The sequence below is a fragment of the Hydra vulgaris genome, chromosome 03, assembly GCF_038396675.1.
Source record: "Hydra vulgaris chromosome 03, alternate assembly HydraT2T_AEP".
NCBI lineage: Eukaryota > Metazoa > Cnidaria > Hydrozoa > Anthoathecata > Hydridae > Hydra > Hydra vulgaris.
In genome coordinates this window covers 26540001-26564164 of record NC_088922.1, presented here as the reverse complement: position 1 = coordinate 26564164, position 24164 = coordinate 26540001, and the positions used below count along the sequence as shown (strand labels likewise).

Below are 24164 nucleotides of genomic sequence, written 5' to 3'. Positions count from 1 at the left end.
CATTTGGAATTATATTATTGACAGATGTATCATAACATGCTTCTAACACTTCAACATAGCTTTCCAATCCACATTCTGTCAATCTTCTTCCAACAGTTCATGCAAAAATTTTGGCTCCAGTTGCCTCTAGTCATGTGATAGCAGCAAAGACAATTTACAGCAATTTTTCAAAGCCATTTATGATATCATTCAGTCTTTTCAAGCTGTAGTTTGTTTTTTCTTCCAGTTCAACGTCTACTTTTAAGACTCCCAAAAGTTTTGTGCCGTTTTAAAGTAAGTTGCACCATGGGAATAATTCAATAATTTTTCAATGTTTTGCTCACTTTCTCCTTGTGAATGTAAAAAAACAATCTGTCTTTGTAATTCTTCACTAAGTTCACATCGCTTCCCTATTTTCTCATTGAAAAATATTATTCAATAAAATTTTTACTAGAAAAAATCACTATTTACACTTTTTAACTGTTTAAATAGATCTGCACTGTTCAAGGTATAGTTATAAAATAAAAGCAATATTCACATTTTTATAGAATCCTAGTAATAAAATATAACTTGTTGGATTCCTCGATTCTTACTTAAAATCAATTTATTGATTTAGCCTAAATATTTAATATTTAAAGTATATTCTTTGTTATATTTATCAAAATTTTAAGGTGGATTTAAACAAATATATATATATATATATATATATATATATATATATATATATATATATATATATATATATATATATATATATATATATATATATATATATATATATATATATATATATATATATATATATATATATAACTACCTAATAATTTTAACATGGCCAAATCGTTTTTATTTTTTTTATTTTTCAAAAAATAAATCTAAAAGAAAAGGAAGTACATATAGATATTTTATATATACTTTTAAATCAAATATATTGCAAATGTATATTTTAGTTTGAAAGTTTGTCTAATAAGATATTGAACGCTTCAAAATCATCAGAAACATTTAAATCAAAAATTAAGATCTTTAGCTCCAATTTGCAATTGGCAATTGAATACTATGAAAATCTTGAAAACATTTTTGATTGTTACAATTTATCAAATTATTTTGTATCTTTTGAAAATGAAGAAGAGTTGGTTAAATATTCAAGTAAATCACCCAATATATTTCCAAGTAACTTTTTTTTTAATAATAGTTTTTAGTTTTTATAATCTTTTGTTATTATTATTATCAAAATTGTTGTTTCATTATCAAATTTAATCTATTATTTTCTTAATTTTTTTTTGGTTTACAGGTATAGTATTTTTAAATCTATTTGATGGTGAAGTTTTTCCAAAAAAAGTTGAATACAAGCTTCGTTTTAATCCTACTTTTACACCTTCTACATTGAAAATAAAAAGCAAGTATGAACAATATATTTAAAATAAAAGTATAAACAATATATTTAATTTTATAAGTAATAAAAGACAAACGTTTTCTTTGTGTCAAATGTATTTATGTTTTTTGTTATATATAACTATATGTGAAATCAAAGTGTAAAATAAAAATATGAAACAACTTCAGACATAAGTTTATAATAATTATTTAATTAACATAATTACTAAATAATTATTTTTAAATATGATAATTTATAATCTACTTTTAGCATATTATTATAATATTACTAGTTTGTGGTAAAAATTATAGACTAATAATTTAATTGACAGTTTTGTTTTTAAATGGTTTTATAACAATTTTACTAATTATCTCAAAGTGTTTATTGTGTATTATCTATTTAATAAAAAAAATATTGTCTTTAATGTATTTGTTATGGCTTTAAAAATTTAAGCACTTTTTTTAATTAACTTAATGTTATTTTAAAAACTATATAAGATTTATAAAATTTCAAATTTATGTTTTGTACCTTAAAATATACAAATCATTAGTATGAATACATTTATACATATACTATAACACATTACAGAAATGTTCATGATTGTCAAGATTACTACTGTTAATTGTCATGTATATTAGTGTTCTCTTTTAAAACCACTGCATACATTTTGTGTCACAGGATTTCACTTGAACACCTTGTCACAATATTCAAAAGCTTTGCAAAGTTTTACGCTGCCTAAAATTTATAAACTCTAAAATGTTTTATTCATTATTATACATTATTACATATTATACATTATTAACATTCTCAAGTTTTAAGTATATTTATCAAGAATTATTGCGTGATTATTCTTTTAAGTTTTTTTTATTCCTACTGCACATAGAAAACAACAGTTTCTAACAATTTTAATGCTTTAAATTTTATTATACTTGAAGTTTTGCTGCCTTATTTAATGTGGAGCTTTTTAAGTCTTTTATTACATTGTTTTCTTACTCTGACTATGTTTTTTATTTCTTAGTAACTTTGAACTTTCATAGTGGTTACCTACAGTCTTATTATAATTGAGTTTTAAACAGTGGTTGCCTACAACTTTTTTGGAACTGAATTAAAAATAAAAATTTCTTAAAGGGTGAAACTAATTTTCAAATAGTTATTACCTGCAGCCAAACCTTAATTTAAAAAAGAGCCTTAAAATGAAAAATCTCATTTATACTTCTTATGAGTTTATGAAAGTTTTTATAGATTTATTGATTCAAAAGGTTGTTACTCCTATTCGCACCCTAAACAGTATAAAATGTGTAAATCCTCACTCACGTTTTTTTTACTCTTAACGCAGCATGTGTTTTTTTCTTTATTTTACCCCTTGAACCTATATACTATTGATGTGTTTTAAAAATTTATAACCTAAATTTATTTTAACCTTTTTATTTATATCATCAGTTACTGGATACCTGGTCCAAGCCCAATACGACCAAATCGTTTTTTGCATTATGAATACATTAGTAATGGTTTTGTTTTTTTGCAAGACATTATCGATCGGGTACTTACAGAATTAATAACAAATACGACTATATCTCAGCCAGGCATTTATGCTCAACAGTTTCCGTATCCTCGTTACATTATAGACTCGTGAGTAATACAAATCTTTATAGAATGTTAAAAGTATATTACAGTGGTATTAGTTATATAACTTATTCTATTTTAAACTGTTATTATAGGTTTTATGATTTGGCAGTGACAATGCCTTTGTGCATTACGCTTTCTTGGCTATATACATTTTCAATGATAGTTAAAAGTATAGTGCATGAAAAAGAATCAAAACTAAAGGAAATAATGAAGGTAGTATCATCATTATAATTACTCCCTAAATCATTGATTTTATTCACTTTTATGTATGTATGAATGATAATAGGATATTTTGTCATAAAAAATTATATAACTAATAGGTTGCAATAATAATTACCAATAAAAACTATTGTTAATGTTTGTTTGTTTTATGTCAAAATTTTAAAAGATTTGATTTTTTTCTTCAAATCATTCGCCTCCTATCAGTGATATATTATACAATATAGGGTTAATGAGTGCTGAAAAGGCATTAAACTTTAAGTACCATTAAAAAGTTTTTTTTAATTTAACTTCTTAATTCCTCAATTTGTTGCATCCTTTTTTGCAATCGAATCTTGTGCTATTTGGTTAGCTGCAGCAACTTGTGTGGCATGTAGCTTAAGATTTTTAGATAAAATTGGTTGATTCCAATGATGTTACAACCCCTTGTTTAATTTTATCATTTATCATAAAAAAATTAATAATTTAAATTTTTGTACTGTTTTTATTTTTGTTTTTTTAAGCTGGTTGCTTTTAAATTTAGTATTTCAAAAGGTTTTTAAAATTAATAATTTTTTTCATTTTTTTCTATTTAAATTTATTTTAATTTTCTATTTTGTTAGTTATGCTTTATTTGTTTTTGCCGCAAAGCATTGAAATACATAATATATAAAACTTGAAAATGGCCATGACCAAGTTATCTATATAAAAACTTTTTTGCTGACAAACAAGACCAAAAGCGTCTCCTGGGAAAGCTTGAAATTAGAAAGAAATTGGAGATAATTGCAAGTAACCAATCAAAAACATCTTTAGGCATTCATAAAATTATCAACTGAATCATTGTAGAAATTTATGGTAATGATGTATAGAGTATGTGCTGCTGTTATAAAAAGGAAAAGAAGATAATTTAGAGAGTTAAAAATTAAAAAAAAAAAAAGAACTAAAGAACTTTTTAAAGTATTGAATTATTGTTTTCAAAGAATGAATATTTTGTTGTAAAAAATTAGTAGTTTATAATGATGGAAAAAAAAGTTAAAAAAGATAGTCTATGATCTTTGTGAATATCTTCCTTGAAAAATATGATTATTTTAATGTAAACAATTTAAATAAATACCTGCAATAGGAAAATTTTTTTTGTTTATTTGCATATTATTATATTTATTAACTGAATACAAACCTTTGACCGGTAGTGTTTATATACATATACATGTACACACACACATATTCGGGTGTGTGTGTTGTGTGTGTGTCAAACTTTGGCTGAAATGAGATACTAGTTTTAGTTAAGACAATTTTCTTTTTTTTAAAAATTTTAATTATATCAATATCTTTAATTCCAACTCAAAAAGTTCAAGTTATCCCAAGAATTTTTATGAGGATGAAAAAATGGTTCGACTATGCACAAAAATTCTTTACTTTAATAAATTCTGCAGGCTAGAAACTAAACAAGTACTATTATCTAGGTTTTTGGCTTAATAAATAAAAAATTATTGCAATTAAGTAGTTTTCTTGTTTATTTATTTACAATTTGACCAAAACCTGGAAATAAACTGGAAAAAATTATATACATATATTTTACTGATACACTTTGAAATAGTTGCATAGGTTAATAAGTGTTCATATAATATATTTAAATGTTCATATTTATATAGTATATATTAAACTTATATTACATGTTCTGATATATTTAATTCAACTTCATAATGAACTAATTACTTTCTTAAGGTTATGGGACTTACTGATTCTGTTCATTGGACAGCATGGTTTATCACAACTTTGATTTGCATTACTTTTTCTGCGTTTGCACTCACCTTTCTATTTAAATTTGGAAGAATTCTTAGCCATACTGATATATCTCTTATTATATTTGTTACAATGATTTATGCTATTTCCATTATATCAATGGCTTTTTTTGTTAGCATATTTTTTTCAAATACTAATATGGCTGCCGCATGTGGTGGTTTATTTTATTTCTTCACCTTTACTCCTTTTGTTTTTTGCGGACATATGTCTGTAGGTGAAACATCATTTACTAAGCTTGGTTTGATGGTATGTATTTTAAAAAATTTATAACTTTGTTAGTTTGTTTATACAATAATTTAGCAATTATTATACAATAAAAATTGTTACATATTTGTTTTATTTTTTACTGTCATTTTCTATTTTTGTATAATTTGTTAATTTAGTCATTGTTTCCCACTTCTGCCTTTGCACTTGGTTTTAAATATATATTTATTCGAGAAGACCAGAGTATTGGTGCGCAATGGTCAAACTACTATTCAAGCCCATTTCAAAATGATACTTTTAGTATTGGCTGGGTTGTAAATTTCATGATTTTTGATTTTTTTTTGTATTCCACATTAACCGTATACTTTTTGCAAGTTCTACCAGGTAAATAGGTTTTTTTATTTTGATACTTTTTTTAAATCATCATCACCATCATCATCATCATCATCATCATCATCATCATCATCATCATCATCATCATCATCATCATCATCATCATCATCATCATCATCATCATCATCATCATCATCATCATCATCATCATAATCATCATCATCATCATCATCATTATCATCATCAGTATAGTGATTTCAGGTTCGCTAATGTGTTTGAATCTTTAGCAACCGATATGCATGAAAATAACATGATTTTTCAAGTTTATTTATTTTTTTGTTGTGAAAATAACCATTTAATAGCTATTGTGGCGTTACAGATCATGATGATCGTTGCATTACAGAACAATTTAGTGTTAAATTACAAACAAATAGTTCCAAAAAGATTTTATATGTTTTTAAGTAAACTTTAAGATTAAATTAAACATTTATTTTTGAAATTTATTTTTCATTTGTGATTAATAACCACTGCCTTGACCCTTACAAGTGTCTTTTTATAAAGTCGTATGGGGTCGGGCAATTTATCCTAAAGGCTAAAATAACTAAATAAAGTTTAATAATTAAATACTAAAATGTTAACTTTTCTAAAAAATTATACTTTTATGTCTAAACCTAAAAAATCATAAGTAAGTTTTAATCTTATTCACATCAAAGATCCTGGCATTACGCGCGCACGCTTGCAAATGTGTGAAGTCATTTACACGCTCAAACAGCTAAAAAGTATCCAATAACTCTAAAAAGCTTTAGTTTATGATTTCTGCGTTAGTTGTATAATAAATTTACTCAATGTCTAAAAAATAAAAGGTATTTAAAACTTTTCCTTTAAAGAACTAACAATCTTTGCGTGCCAAAAAAATAAAGCATACGTTTCTTTAAAATATTGAGTAAATTCAAAAGTTGATTCCATATAAATTTCAGAAACTAGAATTTTTATGGGATATCTATTATTCATTATAGCCTTATAAAACACGAAATATCAACTTTTTTTGGTTTTTAATGATTCATTTCTTACGCATTATAAGTTGAAAAATAAAGTTGATGAGCTTAAAACTGTTTAATTATAGTTGTCTTGATTGGGCTTCAAAATGACGAACTTATTAGAATAATAAGCTCGTTATTTTGAAGGACAACCAAGGCATTAATTTTAAAAACAAAGCAACCTCGACATAATTTTGAAGCTCAACCAAGACAACCACTTCTCTGCGGTTGCACTTCAACAATATTTCTGGAGATATTAGAATCAATGTTATTGCATTGCATGGCTAAGATTTTAAAATTATCAGTCCACATGCACATATCAAGAAACAAGTATAAAAATCAAATATATAGGATATAATTATTTATCAGCAGTATTTACAATTAGGTTTACGAATTTCTTTATCTCCATTAGTCTCCATTACTGAAGTGAGATGTTAGTGAATTTAAAGAATTGGAAAACCATATATGCATACTTTTACAACAAAAGTAATAAGTATACTCTGACAATCCGGGAGGCTTTAAGCTTTAAACTATAAAAATTAGTCATTAATACAATCAAAAAATGTATCAAATGTATCAAATTTTACATATAAGGTACTATAAATATATATATATATATATATATATATATATATATATATATATATATATATATATATATATATATATATAAATATATATATATATATATATATATATATATATATATATATATATATATTTATAAATTCATATTAATAAACTGAAGCCTCAACAGCCATCTTGCAAGCCTAATAAATATGAATAAGTAAGCATAAAAAAAATTGCTTAAAAATTAAGTTAAAAAAAACATTTTTAACTAAAAATTTCACCTTTATTCTAATGTTTGATACTAGAATATTGTAAAGAATCTTTCCGGAATTTTCGCAAGCATCTGTAAGTTTTTTAATTAGGTATCTGACAAAAAAAGATTAAAATAAGTTAAGAATTAATCTAATGTCTAAACACTTAAACACATACATGTTAAAAAGGTTATACTATTATTGGTGTGTACAGTTTTTCATCTTTAATAAACTTATTTTTAGAAAACTGTCTAATAATGCCTAAAAAATAAATATCTAAACTTTCAGAAAAGTTTTTTATAGAAAGAAAACTTAAAACTGTTACAACTTATATCTATTAAAATATACTATAAAAAAAGATTTATAAATTACAAACTTTATTTTTATGCTATGTTTAAATCAAAACATAAATTGAAACTGTATAACTAATATTATAAGATTAAACAAATATTTAAAATGATTATGTAACATGTTCAGTTGTTTATCTTTTTTATACTTTGATCTTTTTTATTATTTGAATAAATAAGACTAATAAGATAAAAAAGACTAATAAATTTTCTGTTGAAAATTTATTAGTCAGGTAAGCATTTTGTAAAAAATGAATTTAACTGTGTTGAAACACTACCTGACTCTAAGTCACAACCAGACCATGTTACAAATAAGTTTAAAGACTTTTTACCTGGAATTTGATTTCTAAAAATCCTCAAATAACAATCACAAAGAAGTTTTAGTTCTTCATTTATTACAATCTAACATTGACCATATTTTCGTGCTGTTTTGTGCTTTTTCACAAGCACAAAACAATAAAACTCTTAGTAAGTGTGTATCTTCCTTTTAAATACTCATCAATGGTCATGCAGGATACTGCTCCAGACCTTGAAATATTATTTATGATTAAACTAAAGAAAATGCTGTCTCTCAAATTTGTAAACATGAGCGAGTAATAAAATATTCAGATGGTTTATCCCCATACTCTGAAAAAATTGTCTTTACTTTTATGTCATTTCAACATAAAAGTCACTATTAAGCACTGCTTGCAAAGCTTCTAATGGAATAGTATTTTCTAGATCTTGCATCATGACAGTGAATTGCCTGTTACTTTCATCATTTCTTCACTAAGAAACCTCATTTTTGCATGACCAAATCAAAAACTCTATAAAGTGAGTAAAAAAAAGCAAATACGATTAATGGGTACCAGGTTCATAACCCTTTTTAATTACATGTGACTGCCAAACTTTACCTAAATTTTGTAGGTTAAAAAAATTAGTGTAACAAGGTTTTTGTGGCGACACAAGAACCTTGTGGCAACTTGCATCATCCTCATTATTTGCTTCATTTCATTATGCGCAGCTACACTATCTTTTTTGCCACCAGATAAACTCTTTAAATATAAATAAAATAAATCAAGATAACCTTGAAATGAGGGTTCAACCAGTACACCATCTTTGTCTGGAATATGAGAAAAAGAGTAGTTAGAACTTAGGCTCTCTTCTATATTTACAATTGGAGGATTAACTTTGCTTAAATCTGTTGATAGAGTTTTATAAGAGTATGAAGGAAATTTTAATTTCAAATTGGTACTTTCGCTATATAGAACTTTTTTATCAAGCATTTCTCTGTACTTAGATTGTTTTTGAGATAATGAGGAGATCTATATAAATGATCGTGAATTCTTTTAGTAATAAGTTTACAAATAGGACATCTATATTTTTTAATTGTTCTGGAAGATTGACTTGAAACTTTAGCTCTTTCCTTTCTTAAATCAAATTTTTTTAAACTTTTTGGCCTCTGAAAGTCCATGCTTGGATGAATGTACTTGTTTTGGTAAATCAGTTATGCTATCATTACATCCTGGAAGTGGGCATTTTACTGGCAACCTATGTGAACTATGTGAACTTGAGCTTTTATATTTATTTGAGGTGCTTTTCTTGATTTTTTTTTTAGCTTTCCACTCTTTGAATACCTAAAAAAAATAGCATTAAGAATATTCAAATCTAAGAAAGATTGATAAAATTCCAAATAAAAAATAACATTTAAAAAGTAATGATAATCTTTAATTCTATAAAACTAATAACTATGATATATTAAATATTAGCTCAGAATAAATTTTGTCATTGTTATTATTATTGTTATTATTATTATTAATACTATTTTTATCATTATATATTTCTATAACTTTTAATATATAAAAAATACTTTATCCTTTTCAGCCTCAGAAAGTTTTTAAACTCTCATAAAACCTCTCAACATACTTCCCATTTTGGTCTCCTCATTTTGATCCATCATATTTCGGCTATAAAACAATTGTCTAACAGGTAAAACAAAGATAAACATTAGCAACAAAAATACAAGAGAAAAAACAAGTTACTGGCGTGTTAGACAACCAACTTAAAATCTAATATGGCAAGTTAAGGTTCTCAAATTATTGTGGGAGACAGCAGATAAGAGTAATTTAACTTTAATAGATATAAGTAATTTATTATACTCTCCTATAAATTTAAAAATTTTATTAAGAAGTGTAAAGTTTGTGAAACTTTATTGTTCTTTTTACAATCTTATTAACAGTAACAAAAGTGAAAGCAAAACTTATAACCTGAGTTCATATAAGAGATAAACCTTTCAATAGCATTGTTGCAAATTTCATTCTCTTTTGTCTAAATAAAATTAAATAACTTAAAAAATTTGTATAGTAGTTTTTGTTCATGACGTTTATAGAACATAAAAAAAAAATTACAAATTTCTTTCCAAACTTTTTATAAACTTTGTTCATATCACTAATATATTCCTAAAATTAAAAAAAATATATTTTAATTCAAAGTAAACAATACCAATGCTTAGAGTAAAGAAATAATTACTACATTTATTTGTAACTCTTCACTTAGATCACCAACATCATCAGCAATTACTTTTATAAAAATTGAATAAAAACTTCATATAGATAACATAAAAGCATAATAAAAAGGATAATTTAAGATATATTTATAAATATGTAATATTGGTAATTGGTAGTAGTATTGTTCTTATGCATTTATCAATACTGTTTTCTTTCTCAATATTGCCGAAGAGGTAATTTTGAGAGAAAAGAAAAAATGTCCAATTTATTTGGATCTAAATTTTTCTGAACTGATTAATCAACTTTTGTAGAAACTTATTAAAAATGTAAAAAGTAAAATCGAAAATACAAAACAAAAATTTCAATGCAGCTTACTTTTTTAACTTGTTCAACAAGAAATTCAATGTCTTCATTTAAATCTGAACAAACCTGTTAAGCAAATTACCAACAAATTAAAAATTATACAATTCTCAGATTCATATTCAACATAAAAATATTTAACATAACAATTTTACTTCATTAGGAAAAATTTATTTAATAATACTTTAAATAAATAATAAATATGTATATATAATTGCTCTGTTCTTTAAGATCATTTAGCACTCTATTTGTAGAATACGCTAACATTATTTATATATGTATACATATTTAAACAAAATAATTATTACATTTATTTGTAGCACTTCACTTAGATCAGCAACATCCTTAACAACATTCTTAAAAATATTGAATAAAAACTTCATATACATAACATTGCTTAATTTATTGCCAATCTCATTTTTTCTAATTCTGAGGGTTGATATATATACATATATATATATATATATATATATATATATATATATATATATATATATATATATATATATATATATATATATATATATATATTTATATATATATATATATATATTTATATGTGTATATATATATGTGTATATATATGTGTGTATATATATATATATGTGTATATATATATATATATATATATATATATATATAATATATATATATATATATATATATATGTATATATATATATATATTTAAAACATAAGGATAAAAATTATAAGCAAATTAGAATACTACTTTTCAGAAATGTATGACATAATTAAAACCTCAGCCTAAAAATAAATGAAAAAAATGTAATACTATCTAACCCATACAAGTACAGAAACTGAAAAGAATGCAATTACGATTATATTGTCAATGATGTCATTCATTTAATGTAAAAAAAATACAATATACAATGGAATTACAAAGTTCTGCAAATAAAAACGTTCTTTTATTCTTGATATTTTTTTTATTGCAAGTATACTTTTTTTTTGTCCTCCAGCTTGAAAATAATTATGTTTGTAACTATAGACCTAAAATGACATTTATAATATATATATATAAAGAATGCATTAACTTGGATACTAAGTTCATCAACTAAAATATATTGGTTAGAAAACTAAAATCACACATAACTGACACATTTTTGATTAATTTAAATAAATAAAAATTTATGAATATTTAAATTTAAACTTACAGCACCAAGAAAATATTGACTTAAGAAATTGGGATGAAGCAATTTCATTTATTTTTTCTGTTGTCATTTTTTGAAAAACTAAAACAAAAAAATATCCCTTTTATAATAAAGTACATCAATACAGGGTTAATAACTTTTATTTATATGCACTAATGTTACACATATAAATGTTAGAAAGTTATTTTCTTTTAAATCTATTTATAAAAGTTTCTACATCATGTATGTAGAAATTTTTATAAATAGATCTAAATGTATCAATCTATCATTTTGTCAAACATCATTTGATAACATAATAATCTTAAAAAATTCATCTTATTAGTATATAGATATCAACCTTAACAAAAACAAATACCTCTTCCAACAATACTATCCTTTTCAACAGTGGAAGATTTAGAACAACCTTTGCAAATAATTTAAATTTAAAAATTAGTATGAGTAGAATTGCAAAACAATAACATGGCTAAAAGATCTTAAAAAGAGAGATATTGATACAATAATATAAACAAATTAAGAGTGGGTTATTAAACTAGTAATTCAGTTTTATGTTACTTTAAATTGTGCTTTATTGCAAACTTTTTTTTAAGCTTATTATATTAGTAAGGTTTAGATGGCTTTTGAAAAAAATAAAAACAAATATGCACCTGCACATATCTTGCAAATAACATATCCATCTCCAATCACACCTCCGTGACAATTGATGTCAATTACTTTTTTACAGAGTGGATATGTTGCTCCACAGGAAGAAGCATCACCACAACAAATATAACACTTTAACATTGCTTGATTCTTTCAAAACATAAGCACTGTTAAACTAATATTCAAAGATCAATGAGTATTAGAAAGTTAAAAAATTAAATGATTAATATTTTTTTTTTAGCTTTTTATAATATTCTTAAAAACTACTACTACTACTACTACTACTACAAAAAAGTATAACTTCCTTCTTTTAAACTTTTTAAATGAAAGTTTAATGGTAGACAACAAACGAAATGTTACACGGTGCCACTAAATATTGCAATAACGAATTTTCCCATGTTGGTGTTACAAAAGCGAACATCAAAGTTGCAAAAATGACCCTCGAAGTTGCAAAAATGAATCTAGTTACAATTCTGAAATTAAAAACCTCAATAACGAACATTTTTGTTGCAATACCGTAGATCACTATGCTCATCATCATCATCATTATCATCATCATCATCATCATCATCATCATCATCATCATCATCATCATCATCATCATCATCATCATCATCATCATCATCATCATTATCATCATCATCATCATCATCATCATCATCACCACCATCATCATCATCACCATCGTTATCATCACCATCATCATTATCATCATTATCATCATCATCATCATTATTGTGATTGTAATTACAGCTTTTCCAGTTTTAATGTTTGCTATCATTTAATTATAACTATTTTAGGAGAGGGAGGAAAGCCTTGGTATTTTTGTTTTACTAAATCTTTTTGGTTTCATAATTATTCTGAGATAAATAAAAAACCTTTTGCGTTAAAAGGCTACATTAAAATAAAGAATTTACCAGATGTAAGCTTTTCAATTTTTTATAATTATGTTGATATGTTATTGTGTCCTATAAAACTTTTTTTTTCTTTTTAGACAAATGTGGATTGCCTTGAAAATGAAGTTTTCAAGGTAAATCCTAAAACTTCAGAGAATAAGAATTTTGAGGTGGAACCTTATGAATTAAATGTTGGAATTGATATTGTTGACCTTGTTAAGGTTATCTCTTTTGTGCTTGTATTGTTTATCTCAAAATGATTAACAAAATTTTTTTTTTTTATATTAACTAATAAAAATTTTTTTACAACTGATATATTAATATCAAAAGTGTTTTGTGCATTAACATATGCATAATACTTATGTATTCTGTTTGCTTAAATTTTGAAATACCAACTTTAGTCTAAGCACTTTTTAATGTAGCCCCTAATAAAACTCAAAATTTGGTCGTGGATAGGTCTTGCAAAACTTAAGGGTTTAAACTTTAATGATGCATTATCTCTTATAATTGATAATGTCCTTAAGCATTATTTGAAGTCAAATATTCCTCCAATAAGTGGAAGAAACAACATTGGCAAAATAATTAAAGAAGAATATAATGAATTTATGAAGTTAATGAAATACAATGAAAACCAAAGACATTGGGATAACCCAGGAATCAAGAAATTTATGTCAACATTAGATGCTACCATGAAATTTTATTAGAAATCTGTTCTTCAAGATATGGAAGTTCAAAAACAACATAAAACAACATAGGAAAAAGAATCCATCAATGCAGACATTGCTTTCATGCAAAGCATGAAAACTGATAGGAAAGCATCTTATTCAGAAATTGACAAAGCCCATTCAAAAGTTGTTGAGAAAAGGTAGAAAAGAACCTATGATAAAGCTTTTCCCGAAGGAGACCATTTGATAATGTTCAAATAAACTGATGAGTTCGAGCTAACCAGTAGTTCTTGTGATGAATCGGTTGGGGGGACTGCTGGACCCAGCTCGGCCTGCTCTGAAATTAAACGACGACACAAAAGGCAAATTAAATCTGGTGAACACATATTTGTCCCACACGATAGTCTCAAGAATTCAAATGTTTTTGCCTGGAGTGTGAGGAATAACATTAGTAATACTAAGATGAATTCATTTGTACATTTGATGATATCTGTCTGTGGAGGAGATGTTTCAAAAATAAATCTAAGTTCTAGTTCAGCCCATCAATATCGAACATCAGTACTGCCCCATATCAGCCAACAAATAAAAGACAAATGAAATCTATCTCTAAAAATAGTGGTACATTGGGACGGAAAACTAATGGCTTCCCTGGACTGCAAAGAGACCGATGATTGTCTACCTTCTTTAATATCAGGAGTTAATGGAACTAAACTTCTTGGTGTGCCAGCCCTTCCAAGTTCAACCACAAAAGTTGATCTGAAAAATGGTAACGTTGCCTCTGTAGCAACAAAAAATCTGCTTGTAGATTGGAAATGCGACAAAAGCATCATAGGCATGGTCTTCGACACAACATCCTCGAATACAGGTTAGGCTTTAACATAACAATTATTTATTAAATTTTGTGAAATGTTAATTATTTATTAAATTTCAAATCAACAAATCATTTTTGCACAAACTTTAGGATTACAAATACTGTGGAGGTTTTAGTAATGGACTAATTGTAAGGCTATTAGGTATAGTTTTATTAAAGAATTAATTATTCACTCTTTAAATCACAGGACAGCATACTGCAGCATGTGTCTGCCTGCAGAAAGAACTAGACCACCCCTTGTTGTGGTTTGCATGCCGCAAGCATGTAGGAGAAGTCATGCTTAGCGACTGTTGGGATTCATTAAATATAGAGGCTTCATCTGGTCCAAGCATTCAACTTTTTAAAAGGTAAGCCTCATGGTTTAACAACATCATTAAAAAAAATATTTTTTTAATTGATTAAATAGACTTGCTTTAATTAGTGAAGATTATAAATTGTTGCAGATTCAAGAGCCACGACTTACAACTTCCACCAGTTAATAAACCAAGAACTTATTGAACTCAGCCTGTTATTAGTTACAAAAGGATCCCAACCTCACAAGTTTAGCATGAAGCGCCCTGGAGCTTTGCACAAAGCAAGATGGATGGCAAAGCTTCTGTACACTATGAAAATAGTATTATTGTCCGGAAAGATAATTGAACAGTTTCCCAATTCAGAAGTTGCAACCAAAAATCAAATCAAGAAATTAGAACGTTTCTGTGTGTTTGCTGTAAGTGTCTACGTGCAATGGTGGATTAAATGCCCACTTGCAGCTGATGCCCCAGTCAACGGTTTGATTTTAGTTAAGAAACTGAAACAGTTTGCATACCATGATTCTATAATTGCTGGCAAGGGAATAAAAGCTCTTAGCAGACATAGTTGGTATATGAATGAAGAGCTTGTTCGATTGGCTTTTTTCTGACAGATCTGACAAAGACAAAGAGAGTATGAGGCTCCGGCTCCTCCAATTTGAAAATGCTGGAAGTACTACAGATCGTGTTAGAGCATCCTTCAGAAAGCCTAACCTTTAACCAATTTCAAAGGAGATTAAATCACTGAGTGATTTGATTGGGCCTGGATCAATGAGGTTTTTCCATATTGTGAATGCTCCCTATGAGTTTCTTCAAACACCAGCCAATGAATGGACAAAACTGGACAACTTTCTTGAACTGAAGACAATTGTTCAAAATCTTCAAGTAGTCAACGAAGCTGCTGAAAGAGGAGTAAAGCTATGTCATGATTTCTTGGGTGTAACAATGGGCGAAGAAAGGTTTCAAGATGTACTCCAAGTAGTTCAAAGTTTGCAAAAAAAAGTTACAGATCAGCGGAAACTATCATCTTGTTCTCAAGAGAAATCGCAGTTTCTAGCACTGGATGATGATTGATGATTAAATACATAAATGAGGTTTCGATTTTTATAATAAACAATGAACATTGTACACGATATTACATCATTCAATGGAAAATGTTGCGTTTTTCATCCTTTAATTTGTATTTTAGTCTAAAAAGATGAAAAATCAATAATATAACATAATCTTCAATTTGATTGTGCTGGCTCAATTTTTTGAAAACCATAAAAACACATATATTTCCGGTGTATATATGATGAAATACAGTTGCAAAATTCAGAACAGCAATTTTGCAAAAAGTTGGGGCAACTGGGAAGCCCTAATATATATTTGCATATGTATATCATGTCTTTTAACTCTCAGCTAAAAGGTGCGTCTCCTGCGTAACCTTCTGGATTCAGACAGAAATGGAAGCTTTTTTTCTTTCTAGTAGTTTCCAAGTTAAGCCTCATTCTACTTCATGATTTTCACCTTCTTGTGCAGCTGCTATATTTAATCAAAATCATTTTTTTCATCTTTTACAAAAGAGCAACTCTATTGAGAGTTGCTCTTTTGTAAAAGATGAAAAATCTATTATTTTCAGTTCACTAAATCTCTTATCTTATAAAATTTTCAACAGCATCATTAACAAGGGTAGGTCTAAAATTCCATTTCTCATTCATGGGATTGATCTTATTACTTCTCCCAAGGATAAGGCAGAACTTTTTGTAAAGAACTTTTCTTCAGATTCCACTCTTGAAATTTATGGCCGTTCTCTTCCTTCCATTCCAATTAAACAGGTTAACCCATTGTTAGACAATCGTTCCAGCTTTTGTTACTAAAGTTATATCTTAATTAAACTCTTCTATGGCTTGTGACCTAGACAATATTCCTGTCATAGTCTTACAAAAATGTTCTCCAGAACTCTCTTTAATTCTCCCTAAAGTTTTTGTAAGTGTTTGACTGAGTCTCGTTTTCTTTCCTGCTGGAAAATGACATCTGTTGTTTCAATTAACAAAAACTCTGGTGAACATTCTGACCCCTTCAATTATTATCCAATCAGTTTTTGACCATTTCTGTTATTATTCTATTCTGTCACATCCCATCTTGAGTCATATAAATTACTGTCAGACAATCAATACAGCTTTTGATCCTCTTGCTATACGGCTGACTTGTTAACTGCATTGACCAAAAGATTTTATTGTGCATTAGATGGAGGCAGAGTAGCTAGGGCTATTGCTCTTGACATATCTAAAGCTTTTAACAAAGTTTGGCATGCTGGTCTTCTCCATAAGCTTGCTTCATATGGTGTATCTAGGAAAGTGTTTGAAATTATCAAGTTGTTTCTTTCTAACCGGTTTATCAAAGCCATCCTCAAAGACCAACACTCTTCTTCTTTTCTAGTCATATCCCTAGCCCTGTTTTGTTTCTTATCTACTTGTTAATGATCTTCCAGACAACCTTACATTTAAAGTAGCTTTTTTTGCTGATGAATCAACCTTATACTTCTGTCTTGACAAAAAGTCTCCTCTTTTCAATTGCTTAGAACAGGCCGATTTTGAATTTGATCTCATTTCTGTAACAGATTTGGGCTTACAATGGCTTGTAACTTTTAACTCCAACAAAACTCAATTAATTATTGCAAACAATTATTGCTATACTGTTAGCATTTCTATATTAATAAAGGCAATTCTCTTACTGAGTCTTTATGTTTTCTTGGTTTATCATTTACAACTAACCTTTTATGGAAACCATATATACAATTGATTGCTAAATTCACATCTGCTTAGGTTGCCTCTTTTTATCGTTCTCGCCATTTTTTTACTCTTGATTACATTTTCTACCCTACTCTATTTACTAAGCTTTCCCATCATTGTAAAGTTGCACTTCTTTCTCAAATGCTATTATGGTGGTTGGTCAAAGAAGCTATGGTCTCTAGTTCCATCAACTAAAACTTATTCTCACTTGAATTGTCATTCAGCAAATTCTCATTCTATAACTTTAAAAACTTTTATTTTTCTAGTTTTTTTGCAACTTTCTCCCAACTTCATGTTTTCCTCACTCATACAACCTTCAACTTTTCAAGTCTTCTGTCAACTGTTTCTTTGCTCTATAACTCTATTCTTTTTTTTTCTAGTTACTCCCAACTTAATAGTGGTTGCTTGCAGCCTTGTTGGGAGTGAATCAGAATAAAAATAAAAGTATACATATATATATAAATATATATATATATTGATATATATATAATATATATATATATATATATATATATATATATATATATATACATCAATATTATTGATGTATATATATATATATATATATATATATATATATATATATATATATATATATATATATATATATATATATATATATATGTATGTATATATATATATATATATATATATATATACATATATATATATATATATATATATATATATATATATATATATATATTTATATATATATATATATATATATATATATATATATATATATATATATATATATATATGCATCCCTCGGAATTAGGGTCAGCATTTGGCAATGCCAACCTAATTGCCGACCTAGAAGTGTTTGAGCAAAAATTTGCTAACCACATTTCTATGTTTTATGGTCGAACCTTTGTTTCAGATTTTTTCTGCTGACTTCACACAGATTAAGGTTGGCAAATTATTTTCGATCTTATTTTTCTTGATTCGGAGGACTGTGTAAAGTAGATAAGTGTTTTTACTAATTTATATATATATATATATATATATATATATATATATATATATATATATATATATATATACATATATATATATATATATACATATATATATGTATACATATATATATATATATATATACATATATATATGTATACATATATATATATATATATTATATATATATATATATATATACATATATATATATATATATAAATACATATATATATATATAGCTATATATCTATAGCTATATATATAGCTTATATATATAGAATATATATATATATATATATATATATATATATATATATATATAGCTATATATATATATATATATATATATATATATATATATATATATATATATATATATATATATAGCTATATATATATATATATATATATATATAGCTATATATATATATATATATATATATATATATATATATATATATATATATATATGTATATATAGCTATATATGTATAGCTATATATAGCTTTTATAATATATATATATATATATATATATATATATATATATATATAGCTATATATATATATAAGGTATATATATATAGTTATATATATATATAAGATATATATATATATATATATATATATATATATATATATATATATATATATATATATATATATATATATATATGTTTACATTGCTTTTTTAAGTTATATAACATATATATATATATAACAGTTTTTAAGTTATATAAAATATTCAAGCTATATATAAAATTTGAGTTAAGGTTATTGGTCATATTACTGAGTATTTTCCATTCAAAATTTCCACAATTTTGCAAAAATTTGACAAGTTGTTTATTTTGTATATAAACACCAAAAAATAAATTTATTTAAATTTACTAAAACAAGTTATTTATTGAGATAACAAATAGAAATTTCAACAAACTTAAAAATTGTATAACTTTTCAATGGAATCAGTTTTATTAAGTTAAAAAGTCTAATTAATGAATTAGATTAATTTTTTTATTTTTTTTAAATAGTTTATTTTCTTGATTGAAAACTTGTTTTTTAAGGTTAGCTAAATTTTTTAGCTTGTCAGTAATTATGATCAGACTAGAAAATAATGCTGTCATTTAATGATATTTTTCTATAAATTTCTCTAATTTGCAAAGATATTTTAAAATATACACATTTTGATTGACTGCTTAGCTCTATAGAGCTAAGCAGAGCTAAGTAATACTGATAGCTCTATGGAGCTAAGTATTACTGTGATATTTCTTTCCTTGGAAATGCTATCCAAACTAGTAATTTTTCTTTGTATACATCTTTTATTTTAAACCTATATTATTTAAGTTTTTCAAACTTACATTATTTAATTAATTCTTATATAATTAAATTCATTATTTAATTTAATAATAATTAATATAACTATTAAATGTATCTGTTAAATATAATACCATGTAAAAGAAAAAAAGTGAATATAAATGAATATAAGTGACTTTTAATTTTTTGTAGTAATTTTTTTAAAGTCTTTAATTTTAGTAAGATTTAAAAAAAATTGTCTATCCATTTTACCTCACATTCATTTGAGATATATACCTATTTTACCCCTTTTTAAGTTTTTCCTTTTTTCTCAATATGGGTGAGAGTGTGATAAATTAAACTAAACATATTGTTACACCATGGCCATACTAATAAATTGTTACAACATGGCCATATTAATAAATTTACATCATGGTAATTGCATAATTAATATTTCTGAAGTCTACAGGCAATAGTTCTAAAACATAAAAAACAAATTTTTTTCAAAACTACATAAATTAAAAATGTAGCTTTAACAAGCTCATGACGGTTGATGGGAAAATTTCGAAATAGCAACTGTTGCCATGATTCAAAACATGTCACAAAAAGAAATACAGAATTTATCATTGACTACAAAAAATTAGATGAGCACGAAAAAAACTTTAGAAAAGAGTTGAATTTAAAACTTTAAAATGGAAACTGCAATAATGGTTTTAGTTGCATTATGTTAGATGTTAGAAAAAATGCTGAAACTTTTTAATGATTTTAGATTTACTAAAATTTTTAGAGTTCTGTCAAAGAGACTAGTTTTACTATAAATTTTGTCAAAAAGTTTTACTTGAAATTCTGTCAAAGAGACTAGATTTACTAGAAATTGGTATTGCTTGTCAAAATTGTTGTCTAATTACTGCTTTAAGATTTTGCAAAATTTTGTTGTTTAAACATATTTTAACAGGTGAACTTTAAGGTAAGTTGAAGTTGATGGTAAAGTATATAGTAGGTGTGTATATTCTCAACTGGTTTAAAGTAAAATCAACTTGGGTGGAATTAATAAACATACAAAAATAGATGTAATTATTAAAGATTAAACTCAGGAGGTAATGGATATCATTTTACCTTCATTAAAAAGATCACCTTTATTTCAGTCTATATTCTCACCCTAAATCTTTTCTTCAAAGTATACTCTGCAGTCAGATTAAAGAGAGGCAAAAGAACCTGTTAGTAAAACAATTAAAATAGGAGGATTCATAAACAGTGTATTTCACTGCATTTTTAAATTAGCATCATTATCATGGAAGTAATTTGTTTGTTGGAGCTTATAGACTGGAAGATATTACAGAAACAACTTTAGTGGCCATTTATTAGCTGAAGCAATTTTTTAACCCCCTTTCTTTATAACATTTTTTAACAGTGTAAATACAATCTATAAGACTACCAAAGTAGTCTTCTTACAATTTGTATGTTCAGAGAACTATTCACAATTTCTTTGAGAAAAATAATTTTTATAACTTCTTATTCCATAATGGCACCTTCTAAAATTACATATAGAAAATGTTTAATTATGGGATACATATAGAAAATGTTTAATTATGGGATAATTATGCGATAAATATGGGAGACACATTTCTAATAGTAATGTTCATTAAAAAAAAGGTTTTTTGATGAAAAAAACTTTACACTTTTTTTCCTAGATCCTTGCTTTCTGCTAATGAAAGATAAAAGTAATAGGTCAAGGAAAAATATAGTAAAGAAAACTTTTGTGACTATTACATGTTTCTTTTATATGTAGACAACACCTTTGCAGAGGTTTTATATGCACATATTTTTGTTTATATTTTAACATGACATCAGTTTAATTTTTATTTTCATATGAGTATTTTCCTTTTCAAACCAAGTGCAGCTAAATTTTTTTCTTTAATAATAAGTTGGAAAAAGTCTTTGATGTTTTTATTTGTTATTCATGTTTTTTATTATTATTTAAGATCTATCAACCTTTAAATAAGTGTGCAGTCAACAATGTCAGTTTAAAGATTTATGAAAATCAAGTATCAGTTTTACTTGGTCACAATGGAGCTGGTAAATCATCTATTATGTCTATACTAACAGGAGTTTTGCAACCAACATCTGGAACAGCTTTTATATACAATACTAATATTTGTACAAACATTAAAAAAGCCCTCAAGTGTCTAGGCTGGTGTCCACAAAATAATATTTTGTTTGACAAACTAACAGTGGAAGAGCATATTTTGTTTTATGGAGAATTAAAAGGACTGTCAAAACAGAAAATTCGTTCAGAAGCAGAAAGGTTTTCTTTAATTATTTTTTTATCTCATATTATCTGGTCAACTTTCATGTGTATTAAAATCAATTCATTTTTCAAATATATTATTGCTGTTCCAACTTATATATATTTAAAAAAATTGTTGAAAAATGTCTAGGCTTTTTTTATAATTAAATTTTTAATATTTTCTGACATTCTACATGAAATTAAGTTATGTTTAAAAAAGTTGAATAAACTATGTGTATTAAAATAAGTTGAATATTTTTATTTAAAAAAAACTGTTTTATTATGCTATTATTGAGTTTATATTCAAATTATTATTTAAATATATGCCTTGCAGCATGTTAAATAAATATCAATTTAATTGTGTATACTTTTAAGATTTTGAGATTGTTAGCCTTATTGTCATATCATATTGTCACACCAGAATATAAAAACACATCAAATTATAAAGATGTTTTTACAAAATCAGATGAAACAGTCAAAAATTTTAAAACTCATTTCTCCAACAGTTATATTGTATTTTATAGACCTAAAGGTTGTAAACATGGATTTAATGCTTGTCGATATAGTTTTTAAACTACAGTGTTAAAAACAACTTAAAGAGCAGAGCAATAACAAATTACTAATAACGCTTATCTAGTTTTATTCTTCAACAACTTGTTTTATCAGGAAACTTTCTAATAAATCTACTGATGGAGAAATAAGTTGTTGATATATATATATATATATATATATATATATATATATATATATATATATATATATATATATATATATATATATATATATATATATATATATCATTGGTAATGAAATAATTTAGAATACAGCCAAAGAATGTAGTAATTTTGGTTCATATAAAAATGTTATTTGGTCATATTATTTTTTGCAGAATTTGTTTTAACTTAATTTCATTCTGAAAAAACAATTGTATTGAAAGAATTCAATGTATAATGAAAAGATTACAAAAAAATAATCTTTAGTGTGATTTAAGAATTAAGAATAGCAAATGCGGAAATAATTTTCACAATATTCAACTATTAATTTTTCCCTTTTTTTCTTTTAAATACTTTTAAAGCATTGATTTTTTAAAAGATATGCTGTTGTTACAGTTACTCTGTTTGTCTGTTTATGATTTTAAATTATTAAATGTAATATAAAGTTTCTCAAAAGTCATAACATAAACGTTATTCATCAATCAAATTGCACTTTAATATTTTAAGTAATTCGATTACAATTCAAATTTAATAATAATAATTACATTTTAGACATAGTTTAGGCACCATCAGACAAAAATCTTGTTTGCATAATAGATATTTTTTAAACTAAAATTGGGTTAAATACAAATTGGGTTTTACTTATTATATTTACTTCACTTTCAGCAAAAAAAAATTTTAATAAGTCTTTTAACAACTTTAAAAAAAAACTAAAATGAATTACAATAGTTTGTTAAAGTTTGCTGTGTTTTAAAATATTTTCTGATTAGTAAGTAAAAATCAATCATGTATAATTGTTTTTTTACTTTTGTTAGACAACCGCATCAATCAACATATGGTCTATTTTTCTGAAATAAAGTTTAGTTGCTCATAAGGGCTATTTATCTCACTTTTTAAACTCATTTGCCTTCAAATGAGTGTAAAATTAATTGTTTTTATTTGAGCTTAATAATAAATAAGTAGTTGATCAAGTTGCTTATAGCCATGAGCAGTTACTGCTCATGGCTATAAGCAACTTGATCAACTATCTGACACTGACTGGT

General features: G+C 25.4%; 1 protein-coding gene across 2 annotated transcripts in view; it reads left to right on the top strand.

Moving 5' to 3' along the window:
* The window catches only part of LOC100201937 (ATP-binding cassette sub-family A member 2), a 142604-nt gene that overhangs the window by 47016 nt on the left and 71424 nt on the right, over window positions 1-24164 (top strand). For both annotated transcript variants that reach the window (XM_065792796.1, XM_065792797.1), the window contains 9 exons: window positions 930-1149; window positions 1271-1379; window positions 2792-2980; window positions 3070-3190; window positions 4901-5224; window positions 5362-5566; window positions 13174-13295; window positions 13368-13490; window positions 22104-22426. In XM_065792796.1, the coding sequence (XP_065648868.1) occupies window positions 930-1149; window positions 1271-1379; window positions 2792-2980; window positions 3070-3190; window positions 4901-5224; window positions 5362-5566; window positions 13174-13295; window positions 13368-13490; window positions 22104-22426 (1736 nt within the window). The remainder of the gene's footprint in view (window positions 1-929; window positions 1150-1270; window positions 1380-2791; window positions 2981-3069; window positions 3191-4900; window positions 5225-5361; window positions 5567-13173; window positions 13296-13367; window positions 13491-22103; window positions 22427-24164) is intronic.